This window comes from Peromyscus californicus, unplaced genomic scaffold (assembly GCF_007827085.1).
Source record: "Peromyscus californicus insignis strain IS unplaced genomic scaffold, ASM782708v3 Scaffold_4__1_contigs__length_199733344, whole genome shotgun sequence".
Classification (NCBI taxonomy): Eukaryota; Metazoa; Chordata; class Mammalia; order Rodentia; family Cricetidae; genus Peromyscus; species Peromyscus californicus.
In genome coordinates this window covers 32783420-32803783 of record NW_026294562.1, presented here as the reverse complement: position 1 = coordinate 32803783, position 20364 = coordinate 32783420, and the positions used below count along the sequence as shown (strand labels likewise).

At 41.3% G+C, this 20364-nt stretch overlaps 1 protein-coding gene across 5 annotated transcripts in view; it reads left to right on the top strand.

Moving 5' to 3' along the window:
• Positions 1–7158: 7158 nt before the first annotated feature.
• The window catches only part of Ric1 (RIC1 homolog, RAB6A GEF complex partner 1), a 90458-nt gene continuing 77252 nt past the window's right edge, over positions 7159–20364 (top strand). For 3 of the 5 annotated variants that reach the window (XM_052713729.1, XM_052713727.1, XM_052713726.1), the window contains exon 1: positions 7160–7424. In XM_052713729.1, coding sequence (XP_052569689.1) covers positions 7281–7424 — 144 coding nt within the window. In that variant the 5' untranslated portion in view covers positions 7160–7280. Of the gene's footprint in view, positions 7425–20364 lie in introns of all 5 variants that reach the window. The other 2 variants (XM_052713730.1, XM_052713728.1) reach the window with 2 other exon arrangements.

Below are 20364 nucleotides of genomic sequence, written 5' to 3'. Positions count from 1 at the left end.
ATTAGTGCCTTTATGGTACACTAGTGATTCCAAGTAATATTTAACTGTGATTTGTGAGAAATGTGGACAAGATAGATTTATTAGTAGCACACCAGTTACATGTACATTGTTTCATACTGACATTTTCACTTTTACCAGGAATCTTCCAATATTCCCTACATTTGCATCCTGGAGGAGCCCAGGTGATCACTGGGCAACATGACATGCACCTACCTGGGCATGATTTCCTCCTGAACAATCGAAGATGTGAGGAAATCACCATTGTGCCCAGCAAGAAGCTTTATGAGATGGCAGGACTGTACTGTGTATCTAATGAAGCAGATTGAGATAGACCAGGTGAGGGCTATCCCTAACCCTGATAAACTGTAGCAGGAGGACAGTTGAGCTCCTGGTGCCTCCCATATCCCACCTCCTAGAGCGGTAAACAAGCAGCGCCCCCCAAACAAGGACCTGAAGTTGGCTGTGAGATAAGAACGTAGGAACCCTCACCAAAGGAGGTGAGGGTAATGGGACAGAAACCAGGGAAGGCTTTACCGTAAGCTAAATGATGCTTGTGCATTATTTTTAAAGAAAGGAGGAGCACAAGAAGAATCCTTGGTTTCCAGAAGAAGGAACTTTAGATGAAGAAGCACGGGCCACAGTCCGAAAGGATATTGAAGAGGCAGCAATAACAAGGGGGAAAGATCCCTGTTCAATTCTGGATCACCTGGCATTGATTTGAACTGTTATAAGATACTTAAGAGGGTCAAGGAGGATTATCAATCATGAGGAAGAGATGGCTAATTCTTTGAATGACTATACCCTGGATGATCAAACCTTAAAACTGGCAAAAGAACCAAAGAAGGAGGTTTTCCCTATGCAGGCAAAATCAAAAGTAATAATGGCGCCACCTACGCTATGACAGTTCCTCAGCTCCCTTACTGAAGCCTCCTTTAAATATGTGTCCTCCATTGCATGAAAATGATCCTGAAGCATGGGATGAGGAATTTGATAATCAATCTAAAACTGAATTCTCTCCACTTTTTTATGAGGACTTAGGAGAGCCTATGAAAAAGCTAACTTTACAACCGAGGCAAGCTAGGGAAATGAAATTCATTTAGCAAATTCTCCCTGGTCTCATCAGGTGCAATTTCAGCAAAATCAAAGTGTTTATATGCACTAACCTCAAAACTCTAGAAGGAAAGATGGTGTTAGACAGTCTTTGCATATTATCTTGAGAGGCAAGAAAAGAACTACAGCCATTTGAATTCAGACTAAAAGAAGCATTTGTGTATCAAGTGGATCCTTCACTGCCTTTAAACTTATTTTCCCACTAAATTGTCTCCCACAGGTATTATAGTACAAAAGGATAGACCTTTGGAATGGATCTATTTACACCATAAGGGCATAATATCCTAATATTTACCTTACTCTTCTTTCTCAATTAGTAAATCAGGGAAGGACCTGATGTCAACAATTACATGGGTTTGATCCTTGTTGTATGGTATCATCCCTAACTAACAATCAATTTTTAAGAGCATTACAGAACTCCATGGATTTTCAAATTTCATTTGCAAATTACTATGAAGGATACAAAATCACTATCCAGCTGGCAAACTACCAGATCTCCTCTTAAGAACTGAATTGGTGATCGCTAAAATTGTCCAACCTTCCCCCATGCCACAGGCAGATACTTATTTTATTTATGGCTCATCTAATGGTACAGGAGGGATTCATGGTCCAGATATTCATGAATCTATTAATACTTTTTTTTTCTTCAGCCCAACAGGTGGAACTGGCTGTTTTGATGAATCTATTACAATTAATTCATGAATCCTTAAATATCATTTCAGATTCTGCTTATGTTGTAGGATTGTTTCCAGCAATAGAAATAGACTCATATTGTGCACACCTTAACCTTCCTGGCTTTATTGCAGAAGGAAATGAACAAACTGATGCATTAATCTGCCCTATTTTTACTTCTCCAGAAGAAAATTGGGAAGGGGTATGTGTCTGTCATTGCAGATGGAGCCTACTGAAATATTATGGATTCCTCCTCTACTCCTCTCGGCCCAGGACATCCATGACAATAGCGGAGGATGAGGAGAGAGTGGGAGTCACCAGAAAGATAGCAAACCTCTAGCTGAAGGGCAAAAGGAGGTATCGACTACATCTTCTGTCAGAAGTCAAGTTAAGGCCCTGTGCACCAAGGGAGAACTTATTTTAATTAATGACTCTATGTTTATGAATGGACTTTGGGACCATAATAGACTCATTCATCCATCTGATGAAGGGACTGCATTAAATTTTCCCTTGGGATTTAAATAACCTCCCATTTGCATAGGACATCATAACATTTGTTACCAGTCCTATTACAGGTAAATGTGGGCTTATGATCTACAAGATACTAGAACTACTAATTATATGGGTCTCTTTTCAAGCTATTCTCTAGATTTTTCTGATCAATATAATAATAGTAATTAGTAGTACTGGACAAAGTTTGGATCTCTGTTCTTGGTGGCAGAATATTACACACAATGCTTTCACTGTTCTAATATTATAATTTGCTTGCTTATAGGATACTCATGCATCAAATGACAATTAGATTGATCTACAACATCTCAAATCAAAACCACTCTTGATATGCTATTAAAAAAAATAAAACACAGTCCAAGAATGGAGTCATGTGAGAATTCTGAGTGCTTGTGAGAAAACTCCAAGAACATAAGACAAGAGTCTTCTGACCTCAGGTTCTTCAACACAGAATTGTTCTTGGAATGTGTTTTTGTGCTCCCCCCAGGTGTAGTGGATAAGAGTGAGTTTACTTCAGCTGTTGTTATTCATGTGCCTCTATGGAGAAACATGTGCTTGCCATGTGTGGTTAGTGTGATTGAGTACTCATGTGAATCTTCCTAACTCTGAGTATAAATTGCCTTACATTCTAAATAAAGTTGGCTATTGCGTGAGATTTTAGTTCACCTCACTTTTAGGCCCTGCTCTCCCAGGTTCACACTTCCAACTAGAGCAGTAAACAGGGAAGCTTTCAGCCTTTAGCAGTCTAACCAGACTAAAAGTCCTGCAGCTGGAACTAATTTCAAAGCTCCAGGTTGAGTCTGAATCTTTCTGCTATGCTGTAATATTTTCAATTAAATCTCTGGCAAATTTTGAAAGATAAAGTGGGGGAATAACAATGAATTCCCAAGAATTAGTTCATCATGCAGCTTGAAAGTTTATCAACCAATCCTGTTTAATATATATTATATATCTTTTCATGTACCCTGACTACTTCTATATTATTTTAAAGCAAAACACAGCTCAGTTATTCATTATCAGTTTGCAGAAAGTACAAATAATCAGGAGTCCATCCCAGAAGCAAACGCACAGGATACAAGTGTAATAAAGCAGATGTTGAAAGCATAATGGAGACACAAACTGAAACTTCCTCATCAGTGGTTCTCATCATATGCTCTTAGAGGGGTCCCCAGACATTAGAAATGGCATGTTCAGAACCGAAATCCAGCTGTGGCGTTGTCTCGGAAGCCTGTGAGTGTATGCAAATACACACAGCTTGCTTTTAGGCTGGTGACTATTTTTTCCTAATCCTTCTCTCAATACCATGCCTGAAACTCCACATTACTGTGTTATTGTCTTTGATTTGCAAGTGGTGCACAGCCCTCCTTGAAGCAGGACAACTGGGACATTTCAACCATTGACAAGGTGACTGTCTCACAAACAGTCGTGTTACAAAAGTAACACGAATTCCTTGAACATAATTTAGAAAGTACCAAAAAAAGCCCAGAGAAAACATATTAAATACCCATATTTAAAGGGCTTTTTAAACATCAACACTTTGGTACTTTTTTCTTTTCTTTCTGTTAAATGTGTTTCTTCATAAACATGGAATAGTTTGTGTAATAATTTCATTACTTCATAATACATGGTTAACACACTTTTATAACAGATATTCTCTAACATATTTTACAAAATATTACATCATAAGTATAGACAATTGTATTTAAGAGTGTGTGTGTGTGTGTGTGTGTGTGTGTGTGTGTGTGCGTGTAATTTACTTAAGGTAGGGCTTTATGTAGGTCAGGCTGGCTTGGAACTCATAATTCTTGTCTCCATCTCTCAAGTGCTGGGATTATAGGTGTCAGAGTTATATTAGTCAGAGTTCTCTGGAGGAACAGAATTTATAGAATGAATCAATCTATCCATCAGGGATTTATTAGAATGGCTTACAGGCTATGGTCCAGCTAGTCCAACAATGGCTGTCTACCAATGGAAGGTCTAAAAACCCAGTAGTTGTTCAGTACACACGGCTGTATGTCTCAGCTAGTCTTCAGTATACACCAGAGTCCCAAAGAAGAAGCTCTAATGCCAGTGAAGGAATGGACTTGCCAGCTGGAGCAAAAACAAGCAGACAAAGTGCAAGAGCTTCCTTCTTCCATATCCTTTACATAGGCTGCCAGCAGAAGGTGTGGCCTACATTAAAGATGGCTCTCCAGACCTCAGATGCAGACCAGAAGTGGATCTTCCTACTTCAAGTGATTTAATCAAGAAAAAATCCCTCACATGTGTTTTAGGTTTTAGTTAATTCCAGATGTAGTCAAGCTGACAACCAAGAATAGCCAACACTATAGGCATCCATCATGCCTGCCTTATGGGGTATATTTGAAGGCTAAAGCTCAGTTTCCTTAGAAAATAATTATAGGGAAGAAAATAGGGTCTGGGTGTCTTTCTCTATACACACACCATACAATGCCACTGGTCTTTATAGACATTGTTACAAATTATCCTCCAACAAATTACAAATTTCTTATTTCCATGCACCCTTATCAAAAGTACCACCCTCATAATACAAAATTTGTTAAATTTGATAGAATCAAGTATGAACCCATTAACTTTCATCAGTTTACTTGTGGCTCAAGGTAGTCCAGATAGTTTGACTAGAGTGGTGACCATAGGAGAAATAGGAACAGAAGACTTGAGCACTAGAATTGTTACTATGTTTTACAATGTTTTTTTTTAAAGATTTATTTATTTATTATGTATACAATGCTCTGCCTGCGTGTATGCCTGCAGGCCAGAAGAGGGCGCCAGATCTCATTACAGATGGTTGTGAGCCACCATGTGGTTGCTGGGAATTGAACTCAGGACCTCTGGAAGAACAGCCAGTGCTCTTAACCGCTGAGCCATCTCTCCAGCCCCTGTTTTACAATGTTAAAACATGATTTAAAAGTTAGTTCTGTCACACTTACGGAGTTTTAGAGTAAGATATTTTACCCTATCACTCCCAAGGGAGAAAGGACCAGAAGGTCTCCTTCAGTCCATATTCAGGCCATTATCACAATTCACCTCAACCTGGTCTAAAGACCACTGGGTCCTTGGAAGGAAGAGCAATTCCCAGTCCATGTGACTTTAGGCACATCCACAACTTTGGTGCTATGTCCCCTCAAGAAAAGAATAGCATGATACAGCAACATGATGTGCTTTGAAGCTTCTCTGTGGAATGAAATCAAATCATCCCCTTAAAATTATTTTGTAAACCTTAGTCACTACAAAAGATCACAGCAGAGAACTCCAATTCTGAAGCTGGCAAGTAAGGTCAAAACTAAGAACAATGAAAAATTACTTAAAAATCACCTATGATTGCAGGAAGACAGCCACACAGGTGAGGCCCATGAAGACAGTCTGAAGCAGAGGTGGAGCAAATATTCTGAGTGGAACTGCTACACATCTTTATTTTCTATCTGCCACGTGTTCAACTGTCTAAAAAGTACTAGACAATGAAGTTCTACAGTTTTGTATTGCCAAGGCAGACCTCTCTGGACCTATTTGTTCAACGGTGTAACTCCAGTAGATCAAGGTTTCACCCACACTTTCATCTGAAAAATATTTTCCAGGTTTGCTATGCTTAAGACACTCCAGGTATGCTGTGTTGGGGGTGGAACACACCAGGAAGGCTGGCGAGCAGCGAGGCATTTCTTTGGTCATCTTCTATGAAAAGCAGCAAGCGTTAGTTAGATCCATTACGGAAAGTTACATTGTGTGTTATAAAATCCAGATTGTTACTTTGTTTTCCTGTTTGCTGTTGACCCTGCTACTTTTAAACCTTGGTTACCACATGTTTGAGAAAAGTAACTCGGAAAGATGAAAGGTGAACATGAAAAGAGAAGTACTCTTTATTCAGCCCGCTTCCCCCTAAGTCCACTTCCTATCTTTTCCTTCATGCCCCCAAGGGGTTATCAGGTCAATCTGCTAAAAGCTGTAGCTATTTTTAAGGCTTCAGGTACCCAAGTTAAACACTGCCAAAAGTTGACTACCCCGATACAGTTATCTCTAGTCTGGTCCAACTCAGAAAATTAAGTCCATTTCTTTTCCAGAACATAGTTTACTGGGGGGGTTGCAAAAGACACCATCTGGGCTTCGTCTAGCACTATAGCTGGTAGAGGGGCAGAGGGATGCAAACTAAATTAGAAATATATACTATACTAGATTTAGAACGCCTGGAGACCCGAAGACAGGACTGAGGCATTTTTTGGCTAGGCAGTTTAGTGAGTGAATTACGATCCTGCCTAGAATGCAAGCTCCTTAAGGGCAAGGCCATCCCCCGAGCGAGCTCTCACTTGAAACCAGGGCACACAAAAGATCTCTGGGCACAGAACCCCCTCCAACCTTGGAGTCGCAGAGACCCAGGGCCAAGCGCAGCCTGGGTGTCACGTGACGCTCGCTCCGCCTCCCGCCCCCCGCCCCCCGCCCCCAGCCCCGGAGCTCGTGCCAATCGAGGGGAAGTCCAAGTGGGCCGGGCCGTCGGGATTGTCACTGACTGTGGGCTCTGTCGCCTCTTCCCGGTCCCCAGCCTCACGCTCTCGGTCGTCAGCAAGACGCACCGCACAGAACAGCCGGCGTCCAGCGCCGCGACCCGCGGCGTGCTGACGCGCGGCGGCCGGAGAGCACCGGGCGGAGCCTCAGGAGCCTCCCCGCCCGCGCCGTGCGGCGTGCTGACGCGAGCGAGCGGCGAGCGGGGCGGGCCGGCCTCGGCTCCTCCCGCCGCGGGCCCACTGGCCTCCCGCCTCCCCCACCCTCGGCCCGGCCCGTCAGCGCCCGAGACTGCGTCGCGAAGCATCGCGTCGGCCCGGCCCGGCCCGGCCCCCGGGCAGATGCCCCGAGTTGCCGCTGTCGCCGCCGCCGCCGACACGGCCGGTGGCGGTGTGGGAGGTGGGCACCCGGCCCGGGGCCGCCGAGCGTGACAGACGCGGCCGGGGCCGCCGGGGGGCTGTCGGGGCCGCGCGCGGACCATGTATTTCCTGAGCGGCTGGCCCAAGAGGCTGCTCTGCGCGCCGCGGGGCCCGGCCGAGGCGCCGCTCCACGTCCAGTCCGACCCTCGGAGAGCGTTCTTTGCCGTGCTGGCCCCGGCCCGCCTCAGCATCTGGTACAGCCGAGTAAGTAGGCGCCGCCGTCCCGACTTCCCCCGAGCGGCCCCCGTCCCGTCCCGACTGCCCCGGAGAGGCCTGGATCTAATCCCGACTCTCCCCGAACGACCCCGGCCCCGTCCCGACTCTCCCCGAACGGCCCCGGCCCCGTCCCGACTCTCCCCGAACGACCCCGGCCCCGTCCCGACTCTCCCCGAACGACCCTGGCCCCGTCCCGACTCTCCCCGAACGGCCCCGGCCCCGTCCCGACTCTCCCCGAACGACCCCGGCCCCGTCCCGACTCTCCCCGAACGACCCCGGCCCCGTCCCGACCTCCCCCGAACGACCCCGGCCCCGTCCCGACTCTTCCCGGACGACCCCGGCCCCGACCGGACCTCCTCCGAACCACCCTGGCCGGGTCCTGACACCCTCCGAACGACGACCCCTGGCCCGACTCCCCCGCGAGCGACTCCGTCCCGGTCCCGACTCCTTCCGAACGACCCCGGCCCCGTCCCGACTTTGCCCGAGCGATCCCGGACCCGTCGCGACTACTCCCGAGCGACCCCGGCTCAGTCCCGACTTGCCCGGAGCGACTCCCCCCGGTCCTCAGCCCCCCTCGCCCTCGGGTGGGCTCCACGCACGGGCAGAGTCTCCACAGCCCCCAGCCCCCGCGTGGCGCCCACAGCCGCGCGCGCCGGGCCCGGAGCTCCCTGGCCGAGTCCAGACTTGCCTGCCTCTCTCTCTGCCCTCCTTGCCCAGGAGCCAGTCTGTTGGAACGTCCCCCAGCACTCCGGCAGCTGTGGCGGGCCAGCTCCCCCTGCCTTTAAAGGTCGTTGTTTTGGAGTCCCGGAAAGCCTGTTGGTCCTGCCCCGGTGTCAGACTGTTGTAACTAAAACTCCAAGAGCTGTTCGGTTGTAGAGGCCTGGTAACTTAGCTGCCGGTCTCCTCCAAACACCGCGGACTCTATAGTCCCTTACTCCTTTTCTTGGCTCCTCTTGGACTCGGGGAGCTGCTGGGGGGAGGGGAGGGGGAAAAGAGTCGAGGAATTCACATCTGTCTGCGCCGCACCTGGAAATAATAAGGCTTGGAGAGAGCGTGGGGCAGAGTTCTTGGCTTTGAGTCCTGGCTTTTTCCTCCTTGTGTCTTGAGTTCCGAGTTGATAGGAGAAATAACTTGGAAAAAGTAAGCGGTGAGTGGCATAGCCCCTGTTCGGACGTTGCCGCTTGCTGGAAATCTGTCTGTAAAAATGACAGAATTCTGAGTTTAAAATTGCCCCCTCCCCATTGAAAGAGACAGTACTAATCGATTTCAGAGTGGTGTTCTCGTTGAAAGAGATTGAAGGTTGGTTGACCTTGCTCTTGGTACATGTATGAAACACTGGTTTGGGTTTGGTTAAATCCTTTAGATTTCTGCTTGTTACTGTTGGAATGCCGATAATGCCCTTGATTGTCCTCACACACAGCTGTGGTAAAGCCGGTACTAGAATTTAGGTAGTTTTGGTTTCTCCTCTATTTTACTATTGCATAGTTAGGCTGTAAATGAGACTGTTTGTCACTAAGTTTTGGCTGACCTAATTTTCAGAAAGGTATCAGAACACAGCAGGCTACTAAACAATTACAGTGTCAGCAATATGATACTCCATTCTGTGCTTAATTGAATTTTTAAACATATGCGCTGTAGTTGGTACCTAAATGAGATTCATTTTCAACATATGTGGCAGTTGAACAACTTTTATTTAGGTCTAACTGTGTAAAGTTAATAGTTTATGTAGAAAAGCATAATTAGAACTTGAATTTTACATTGTTTTCTAAATTTAGTAGTTTTATTTGAATGTAACACATTGTAAAACCTAACATTTTACTTTTTTTAACCTCTAAAGATAAAAATGTGATTTATGTAAGTTTAGCATGATGGACCAGAAGCCTGTAAGTTACCTTATTTTCCCCCACACAAAAAGAACATTAAAATGTGTCCCAGTTGTCTTAGGGACATTGTGAATATTAATAAAATCTGTTGTTTGGATTTGGGGTTAGATGCAGTATTATGAAATTTAAATGTCTCCTTTCCTTCAAACCCCCATTCTACACACAGCTGTGGTTCACAGAAGTACATTGATTACTACTGATCTCTAGTGTGTAAAACTTAGAATTTTGCATACATACAAAACACTACATCACATACAGGGAAAGAAAATATGTTCCAAATTTAGATTTGGGAGAATATAAGGGTTCAGAGGCATGGAGTGAGATAAATTTCCTGAATACCTTAGGGAGGCTGCACGGCACTCTAGTTTTACATGGAACTGTGAGCACAAGCTTTGTTACTTAGAAAATCAGGTTTAAATGTGATGATTCTGAGGTCTGTGATTATATGGCCAGGTGAGTGGGGAACAAGAGCCAGGTTCCACCTTCCAAGTCTTCTCCTCTTGGGATGTATGTGTGTAGCTCTTCTTCTTCTTTTTTTTTTTTTTTTTTTTTTTTTTTTGGTTTTTCGAGACAGGGTTTCTTTGTGTAGCTTTGCGCCTTTCCTGGAACTCGCTTTGGAGACCAGGCTGGCCTCGAACTCACAGAGATCCGCCTGGCTCTGCCTCCCGAGTGCTGGGATTAAGTGTGTAGCTCTTCTTATCCTGTGAAATGTTCATTTTAATTTTCTCCTTCCTAAAGTTCACAAAACGTGTGTGTTAAAATAAGATTAGGTTACAAAATGTTAAAAGCAAAAACATCTCTAGGTAAATGAGAGGCTATGAATGGACTTAAATGGCTTCACTGAGTACATGAATGAGGGTGTTGGTTGACTCAATAAGGTAGGCCTGCAGAGGAAAAATGCAGTTTTAAAAGAGAAAACTAGCTTTGTGGAAGAAATGTGTGTTTAGTCTCAACTGGTTGTTTGAATGTCCAAAAAAGTTGCTGTGTGTGAAATGTTGGTTACTCGTGAGACTATGGGAGCGTTAAACTAAAATCTCTAGCACTAAGTACATTTTATGGGTCTTTTAGTAAACTTTATGGACCTCTTATATTTCCCATTCATATACTAAGTTGCTGTTTGGAATTCTAGTGTTTTAGAGTCATATCTGCTCAGACTAGTTTTCTAGCCAAATTTGAAAGGTACATGTTAGTGTTGCTTGGACTTGTTTATGAACAAACGTTTCTATAGATACTCATTTTACTTTTTGATAAAGATTTTAAAATAGCACATTTCATCAATAAATTGGGTTTATTGCTTTGTTTCCATTGTGATGTGTTAGTAGGGGTTTGCTTTTTTGACATTGTGATTCCAATTCAGAATTCTAAATCTAGTCCAGGGGCCAGCAAGGTCTAAATACATGGCTGAGATGCAGGAAAGTGCTGCCAGCCCTGGTGACCCACATAGCAAAAGGAGAGAGCTGACTGCAGGTCATTCTCGCCTTCCTGCTTGTGCCCAGGCATGTGCATTTCCACATCCACAAGTACACCCAGTAAATAAATAAATACCTACTGAAGTCTGTAATAGTGTTAGCCATATTTTTCAAGCCCTAAATGGGTGTTTTAAAAAGATTTAGACCTCGGCTTGGTGGCTCACTCCTGTGATCCCAGCACTTGAGATTTGGGAGGACGAGACAGGAATATTGCTATAAATTTGAGGCCAGCCTGTGCTACCTAGTGAGTTCTAGATCAGTCTGGGCTAGAGTAAGACCTTGTCAAGGAAAGGGAGGGAAGAAAGGGCTGGAAGGAAGGAAAAAGGGAAGAGAAAAAGAAAGATTTAGTATATGTGTGAGGATGAAGTGGTAGAGGTAGTGTTGACGGGATGATATATTTCCATCAGGAGTATTGTTGAAGAATTCAGCTTGGAGGATGGAGCTGCTCTATAAAATGAGATAGGATTCATGACTGATGAGCACAGTGAGATGAACTGCATTTTGTAGTATAACAGGGGCTATGGGTAGTCCTTTAGTAGACTCCCATCGTGTCTCCTGTCCACCCAGGGGAATTGAAAACAAACAAACCCCCACATGTTATGCTTTCTCCTTATACACAGAATTGCCAGGTAGGGTGGTGCATGCTTTTAATCCCTGCACTCAGGAAGCAAAGGCAGGAGATCTCTGAGTTCAAGGCCAGCCAGGTCTATAGAATGAGACCTTGTCTCAAAACAAACAAACAAAAAAATCCCCACAAAACCAAACCAACCAACCAACCAACCAACCAAAAAAACCAAACCAAACAAACCAAAAAACCCAGCACCATGAAACAAAACCGTATAGACACAGTCGCATTCAGCTAAGCCTAATGACATGAGCTGTAGCTTGAAAGTCTACGGATGTTAACCATGAAATATTTAGGATGCTTCCATTCTGAATTAGATACATACTCATCTCAATTTTCGGGGTACTGTTTTCAAATATTTAAATTGCTTTCAGACGTATTTTTGAATACTAATTGTAAAGGATAGCATAAATAGGCAGAGCATCGAAGTGATGAAGCAGCTTATGAGACATAGAAAACATTCTGCCCAATGCTGTATGTTAGTATGATGCACGAAAGCTCGTTTGTTGTTGTTTGTTTGTTTGTTTGTTTGTTTGGACACAGGGTCTCACTCTGTCACTGGCTGACCTGGAATTCACCATCACACCCAGAGAATGAAAATCTTTTGAGTTATCACTGTGAGTTGCAAATAAAAAGCTGAAATTGACAAATCATCACTGTCATATAAATAATGTAGTTGAGGAACTCTGAGCAGAAACTTGCATTCCTGTTGATGTGTGCTAATAGTGAAAAGTCCCTGTTAATATGCACATGGAAAACACAGTGAGGTAGATGTCTCAAGAACCAAGCTGTAAGGATGTGATTAGCTACACATCCTCAGGAAAGCTGTGTAATTTCTATCTCCTTTTTCCTAACATTCCCACTTCACTGTTTTAACTCTATTGTATTTACTGCTGCCAGAGACCATCCGTTTAAATTCACATGTCTGAAAGTCTTCTAGGGTTTAACTTTTTGTTAAAGAGTAAAGTTCAAACTCCGTAGTTTGATATCAGAGACACTCCTATCCTGGAATGCTCTCTTGCCTCATCTCTGATCATTAGTATATTACCTATCTTTTTAGCTTCTGTTGTAATCCTTTCTCCATGAGTCATTGTTTATAACTGGAAGTGGTCATTTGTTGATGAACTACTGTTTTGGATTTTTTCCTTCTGGCTTTATTGAACTATATATGACAAAACTGTAATACTTATGATGTATGGTAAAATGTTTTTATATACATGTGTAGTGATGAATCTACCACCTCACATAGTTCCTTTATGTGTGATAAGAACACTTAAAATCTACTTTCAAGTTGTAGAGATAACTCGATGGTTTAGAGCACTTACTGTTCTTGGAGAGGACCCAGGTTCAGTTCACATGCTGGCTGACGACTTGCTATAACTCTAATTTTGGAGAATCTGATGCCCTCTTCTGGCCTCTATGGGCATAAGATAACCTATTTGTGTATATACATACATGCAGACAAATATGCATACACATAAAAATCTTTTGAGCAGTTGTCCTCTGACCTCTACTGTTGTGTGGTACTTTGATTACATTCTGACAATAAAGTTTGCTTTGAGGCAGAGGCAGAGCTAGCCACTAGCTGACCAAAATTAACCATAGAGGTCTTGAAGGACTGAAGGTAGATAGGAGACAGGAAAGTAATAAGGCAGGGCTGAGAGAGGATCTCAGCCCTTTTGGATTGAGGAATGGAAGAGAGAGGAGGTCACTGGTGGCTTCTCTTTCGCTTCTCTTATCATTCAGGTTCTTACTCCAATATCTGACTCTTGATTTTTTTATTGATAAAGAATAATTAGATAAAAACTTCACTTTACACATACATTGTGACACATACATTCCCCACACACAACACACACACACACACACACACACACGCACGCACGCACGCACGCACACACACACACACACACACACACAACTAATGTATAATAATAATAAATTAAAAAATCTGTTCTGAGCAATTTTCAAGTATATACCAATATTATCTGAAGTTATCAAACTCTGCATTAAATCATAAAAATTGACTAGTCTTATAACTGTGTGTTCGTATTTGACCCAAAACACCCCATTTCCTCCACGCCCAACTTCTGGCAATCTCTGTTCTACTCTTGGTTCCTATGAGTTTTACTTCTTGAGAGTCTACATATGTAGTAGCTTATGCAGTATATGCCATCCTGGGTCTGGCTTATTTTATTTAACATTTCATTAAAAGTTCATCCGTGTTATATTCAGTGTCAGGATTTCCTTTTTTTTTTTTTTTTTTAAAGACTGAATAATAACCCATTGTATATAAAGCACATTTCCTTTATCAGTCCATCTGTTGATGATCACTTTGGTTGTTTCCACATTATGGTGATTTTGAATAATGCTGTAGTGAATATGGGCGTGCAAATAACTTTTAAAATACTGATTTCAAATCCTTTTTTTGTACATATTTGGAATAATACCATTTTGGGGAGGGAGAAGCACAAGTGCACACACAGATAGGTAGGTAAGTAGACAGACAGACAGAGAAATAGGATTACTAAACTTTGTGGTTCTTTAAAAAAAATTTGTAAAGAATGCCCCACACCATTTTCCACAATTGCTGCACTAATTACAGTCCCACCAACAGTTTTGAGCAGTTCTCTTTTCTATATCTCCACCCACATTTTTTTTTTTTTTGGTTTTTCGAGACAGGGTTTCTCTGTGTAGCTTTGCGCCTTTCCTGAAACTCACTTGGTAGCCAAGGCTGGCCTCGAACTCACAGAGATCCGCCTGGCTCTGCCTCCCGAGTGCTGGGATTAAAGGCGTGCCACCACCGCCCGGCTCCACCCACATTTTATCACTTCATTTCTTGATGAAAACCATCCTCATAGGTACAGAGCACTCTCTTATGGCTTTGATGTGCATTTCCCTGCTAATTAGCAATGCTGAGTACCTACCTGCTGGCTTACTGGCTGTTGTTAATGTCTTTTGTGGGGAAAAAATGTCAGTTCAGGTACATTGCTGATTTAAATTGTTTTTCTTTTTGTTGTTAGCTTTATGAATTGCTTAAGTATCTTGTATCTATGCTAGGTTTGTATTTTCTCCCTTCGCATAGATTGTCTTTTCATTTTATTGAGTGTTTCCCTTGCTGGTTGGGAGCTTTTTAGATTCATGTAGTCCCACCGTTTATTTTTGCTTTGTTTCTTTGCTTTTGGTGCTATTCAAAACTCTTTACCAAGTTTTTCTCCATTTTCATCTGGAAATTGATTGTTTCTGGCCCTGTGTTTAAGTCTCTAATTGACCCTGAGTTGACTATGAGTGTTTTATTCTTTTCCATTTGGATGTCTAGTTTTCCCAGCACCACTTGTTGAAAAGGCTGGGTTCCCTTTTGTTCAGTCTTGGAGTCTTTGTCAAGGACTAGGTGACCATGTATGGGGGTGGGGTGCATGGTTTCTTTCTAGGACTTCTCTTCTGTTCCATTGGTCTCTGTGCTTTGTTTTTATCTAAGTACCATGCTATCTTGATTACTGTAGCTATATACTATATTTTGAAACCAGGTAGTGTGAATGAAGTTTTGTTTTTCTTTTGATTGCTTTGGCTATTTGGTCTTTTGAGTTCTGTATGAATTTTAAGATTGTTTGTAAATTTCTATGAAAAATATTATTGAATCTTGATAAGGATTGCATTGGTAGTATATACATTTAAACAGTATCAATTCACCATCCATGAACATGGGATATCTTGACATTTGTGTCATATTCGGTATCTTATAGTTTTCTGTGTCATGTGGTTAAATTTATGTACTATTTTATTTTTAAATGCTGTTTATAAATAGAATTGCTTTCTTAAGTTCTTTTTCAGTTTGTTTTTAGTGTATAGAAACAATAGTTTTTTGCATATATTTTGTGTCTTATTACTGAATTTGTTTGCTTATTTTAACTTTTTGTACTTGTGGAATCTATAGGGTTTTCTGTATTGTGGAGAAAGTTGCACTTCTTTCAGCTTCTGCTTTGTATTGTAAGTTTTGCACTTAGGCTTTATTTTTAAAACTAAATTTAAAGCTTTTTAGGCAGCAAAACCATCTCATTTTACATTAGCCATGGTGCGTTGCACACAGTACAGGCCTGTGATACTGGCTACTTAAGAGGTTGAGGCAGGACAATCACAAGTTCAAGACCCTGCTTTTCAAGGAAAGATACACTCTTTAAAATTTTTTTTTTTAAAAATGAGACTTACTTTATGTGAGTGCTGTATCTGCATGTACACTTGCATGCCAGAAGAGGGCATCGGATGGTTGTGAGCCACCATGTGGGTGCTAGGAATTGAACTCAAGACCTCTGGAAGAATAGCCAGTGCTTTTAACTGCTGAATCATCTCTCCAGCCCCTACTATCTCATTTTTGAGACATTAGATTGCTTTTTGGTGCTTTGAAATATTATTTCTTAGATTTTTCCTGTTGTCTACAGGAGGGTTAATCTAATTATATTCCTTTGCCATTACCTGAAGTCATTTCATGGAAAAGAATTTTTGTGTAGTTTTGCTTTTCCATTTTTAATAGTGTAGGCTGTTACCTAAACCCCACTTTCATTTAATCAATACTCTACTTTTAGACTATCATTACAATTTATTATTGTTGGTCAAAGTCCTAAGAATCTTATGTGACTGGAAAATATTTGGAAACTACACTTTGGTATTTATAGTGTTTAGGTGAAAAATCATTGTCACATTTGAGATCCCCTGGCAATTTTGCTTTGTTATATAGCCCTTTTGCTTAAGCATTCCCTTTCTAAAAGTTCCCTACAGTCGAGCATCAGGCCATTTCTCTGTAGTCTTGGGCACTTCTTGAGCTTTGTTGATGTTACTTCTTTGGCTTGAACTGTACTGCCTACCCAAATTGATTAAAATGTTCCATTGATGTCTGTCTTGGCTGTGTTTCCATTACTTTATTACTTAAGGCGTTCATGCTACCAAACAACGTTATAAATATGAAAATGTTTGAGAAACTGAAGAGCTGCCTAGAGATGCATTATTGTTAGATTGCTTAGAATTTGGTTATGTGCTGCTCTGTCTCCCTGGATTCCTACTTTCATACATTGCTTTTTCAGAGTACATTATAATCTTTATAAAATTAGAATTTTGATCTAGTATTTATTGTATCTTTTAACCTTTATTAGGAATTGACTGAAATTTTTTTATTTCTTACTCTTGCTTGAGTGGTGCATTTGTTACAATCAGTGGCCTCACACTGACCAGTGATTATTACTCAACATCCATATTTACCTTAGTATTCTCTCGACATCCTGCATTCTATGGGTTTTGAGAAATGTATAATATTATGGTATTTGTTAGCCAACTTTTGTTACTGTTCCAAAATATCTGAGATAACGAGCTTAAAAGAGGGAAAGGTTTGTTTTGAGTCAAAGTTTTGGAGGTTTTGATTATGATCAAAAGGCTTGTTGCTTTTGGGTCTATGGAGAAATAGTATATGATGATGAGAATACATGGCAGAGGAGGCCACTTCCCTCATGTCAGCCCAGAAGTGAAAGAAGGGACAGAGAAGAGGGACTCATGTCCCAGTATCTTTCTCAGGGGTGTGCTCCAGTGCCTAATTTCATTTCAGGGGCAGGGGCCTACTTTCTAAAGGTTTCCCTACCTCCTAACAGCACCATACTCTGGAAACCAAGCCTAAAATACACAGGCCCTTGGGGGACATTGATGACTCAGACTGTAGCATACAGAATATTTGCTGCAGTAAGTAATTCTCAGTGGTCTACCTACTTAGTTCCTTCTTCCAGCACTGGCAATCCCTATTTCAAAACAAACAAACAAAGAAAAACCCACAATCAAAAACAAAAAAATTCTGCCTGTCCTTTTCCAAGTGTCATGTAATTGGAACTGTGTAGTATGCTTTTTTTTTTTTCAGTAATAATTCATGGAAGGCTTCTCTGTGTTTTCATGTCTTGGTGTCTGGATCTGCTGTAGTTAATCAGTTACTGAGGGGCTATCATGGTTACTTCCAAGTTTGACGATATTTATGAAACTCCTATAATGTTTGTGTTCTACTTTTGTTGTTGTTGCTATTTTTAAACAGGGTCTTGCTTACTGTGTAGCCCAAACTAGTCCGTCAGCCCAGGCTGGCCTTAAATTCATGATCCTCTTGCTTCAGCCTCCTAAGTGCTGGGAGCTACCACACTCGGCTTTTTAAACTGGTGTGTGTGTGTGTGTGTGTGTGTGTGTGTGTGTGTGTGTGTGTGTGTGTACATGTTTTCAGCTCATTTGGATAAGTAATGAGTAAATACTACCTTAGCAGGATCAGTGTGTTTGGTTTTGTAAGAAAGAACCAGTTGTGTAAAGTGGATGTATCATTTTGCATTTTCAACAGTAAAGAATATGAATTACTGTTGTTTTATATCTTTGCTAGCATTTGGTATCAATCTTCTGAATTTTGATCACCCTAATAAGTATTTAATGGTATCTCATTGTTTAAATTTACTTTTTTCTAAAAACAGAGGGTGTTGAATATCTTGTGAAAGATTGTTTTCCATGTGTATTTGTTTCATGCTTGTTGAGATCTTTTGCCCATTGGGTTATTTTGTTTCTTACTGAATTTTAAGTTTGTGTGGTTTTTATAGCAGTTCTTTATCAGGTATTTACAAACATTTTCTCCACTCTGTGCCCTCTGTCCTCATTCTCTTGATAGTGTTTCTCATAGATCAGTTTCTAATTTTGGTGAAGTTCATCTTATGAATTGTTTACTTCAGATATTGCATTTTTGGAGGAGGTCATTGCCATATCTGAAGTCATCTAGGTTTTTCACTATGTTATATACTAGGACTTTTACACTTTATACACAGGATTTTTATTAATTTTGAATTCTTGAGGATTTTATAAGCTATGCATCATGATGAACTTTTGTGAATCAATTTCCATTCTAGCACTATATTGCCTTTGCTCCTTTGTCAAAAATCAGTTAACTTTGTTGACTCTAGGCTCACTTCTGTTTCTTTGATCAATGTGTCTATTCTTTCATCATGTTTATTGTAGCTTTATAATGATAAGTCTTGAAATTAGTGTTAGCACTCCAACATTCTTCATCACTCTTTGTCTTGAAACTCATCTAAAGATGAGTTGATTTATTGACATCTGTGGTAGTTTGAATGTAATTGGCCCCCATAATCTCATAGGGAGTGGCACTATTAGGAAATGTGGCTTTGTTGGGGTGAGTATGGTCTTGTTAGAGGAAATGTGTCACTATGGGGGAGGGCTTTGAAGTTTCCTAGGCTCAGGATACTGCAAGTGTCTCAGTTGACTTCCTGTTGCCTGCAAGATGTAGGACTCTCAGCTACCATCATGTCTGCCTTCATGCCATGCTACCCATCATGAAAATGAACTGAACCTCTGAAACTGTAAGCTAGCCACTCCAATTAAATGTTTTCTTTATAAGTGTTGCCATGATTGTAGTGTCTTTTCACAGCAATAAAAACCCTAACGAAGACAACGTCCCCCAAATAACTACTGGGATTTGGGCTAGAATTGCAGGGAGAATTGCTATCTTGACAGTATTGACCTTTCATATCCATTAATATAGAATATTTTCATCTATTCTCTGATATCTTTCATTGGTATTTTATGTAATATTCCTTATATACATAATTCTATTAGATTTATGACACTTTCACTTTGGGTAACACAGTATAAATGGAAACATGCTTTTTATTATAAATCATACTTTTTCATTACTGGAATTTGTGAAGATGATCAACTCTTGTATTAATTTTGTGCCTTGCAGCCTTGCTTATTTATTTCAGAATATGATGTTGATTCTTTCAAATTTTGTACCTGTCACTGTTGTCTGTGAATGCAGTTTAATATCTTCCTTCCCAATATGTATATCTTTTGTTTTCTTTCTTGGTCTTGTGACATTCTGTAGTCAGACTTTCTTTGTACTGCCAGCTCCCAAATCATGACACAGAGACTTATTACTAAGTTTGAAAGCTTGGCCTTAGCTTAGGCTTGTTCCCAACTAGCTCTTAAAACTTAAATTGACCTGTTTATATTAATCTCTGTTCTGTCATATGGCTTGTTACCTCTCCTTCATATTGTACATCTGAATCTGTGTCAAATCCGTGTCTCACTGGTGAATCCTACCTCTGTTCTTCCCAGTGTTCCTATTTCTGCCTGGAAGTCTTGCCTTTTCTCTCCTATCCAGCTTTTGGACATTCAGCTCTTTCTTAAACCAATCAAAAGGTGCCTTGGCAGAGACACATCTTCACAGTGTACAAAAAGATTATCCCACAACAACATTTGTTAGGAATTGTGCTACTGTATTGGATAGTAATAAATGCCTCCTTGCCTTGTTCCTCAGATGAGAAAGCTTGGAGTTTCTCATTACTAAGTGTAATAATAGGTATAGGATTTTTGTAGCTATTGGAGGTCTCTGAATAAATGTTATATATGTTAAGATTTTTTTTTTTGGCCTTTATCGATACCTTTTTTTTTTTTTTCTTTTTTAGCCTATTTAGTTGGTTTTTGAATGTTGAACCAGCCTTGCATGCCTGGGATATTGTAGCTGAAGTTTTCCTGTGTCCACCTGGCTCCTGCAGCCCCTCAGACCCAAGTAAACGCACAGAGACTTATAAACTGTATGGCCGTGGCAGGCTTCTTGCTATCTAGTTCTCATATCTTAAATTAACCTATTTCTATTCATCTATAAGTTGCCTTGTGGCTTGTGGCTTACCAGTACTTCTACATCTTGCTTCCTCTGTGTCTGGCTGGCGACCCTGACTTAGCCTTCCTGTTCCCAGAATTCTCCTCTCTGCATATCCCACCTATACTATACTTCCTGCCTGGCTGTTGGCCAATCAGCATTTTATTTATTAACCAATCAGAGCAACACATTCACAGCATACAGAGCGATATCCCAGCACTTCCTCTATGCAATCTCTTTCTAAAGAAGAAAAGGGGATAGTATAGATACAATA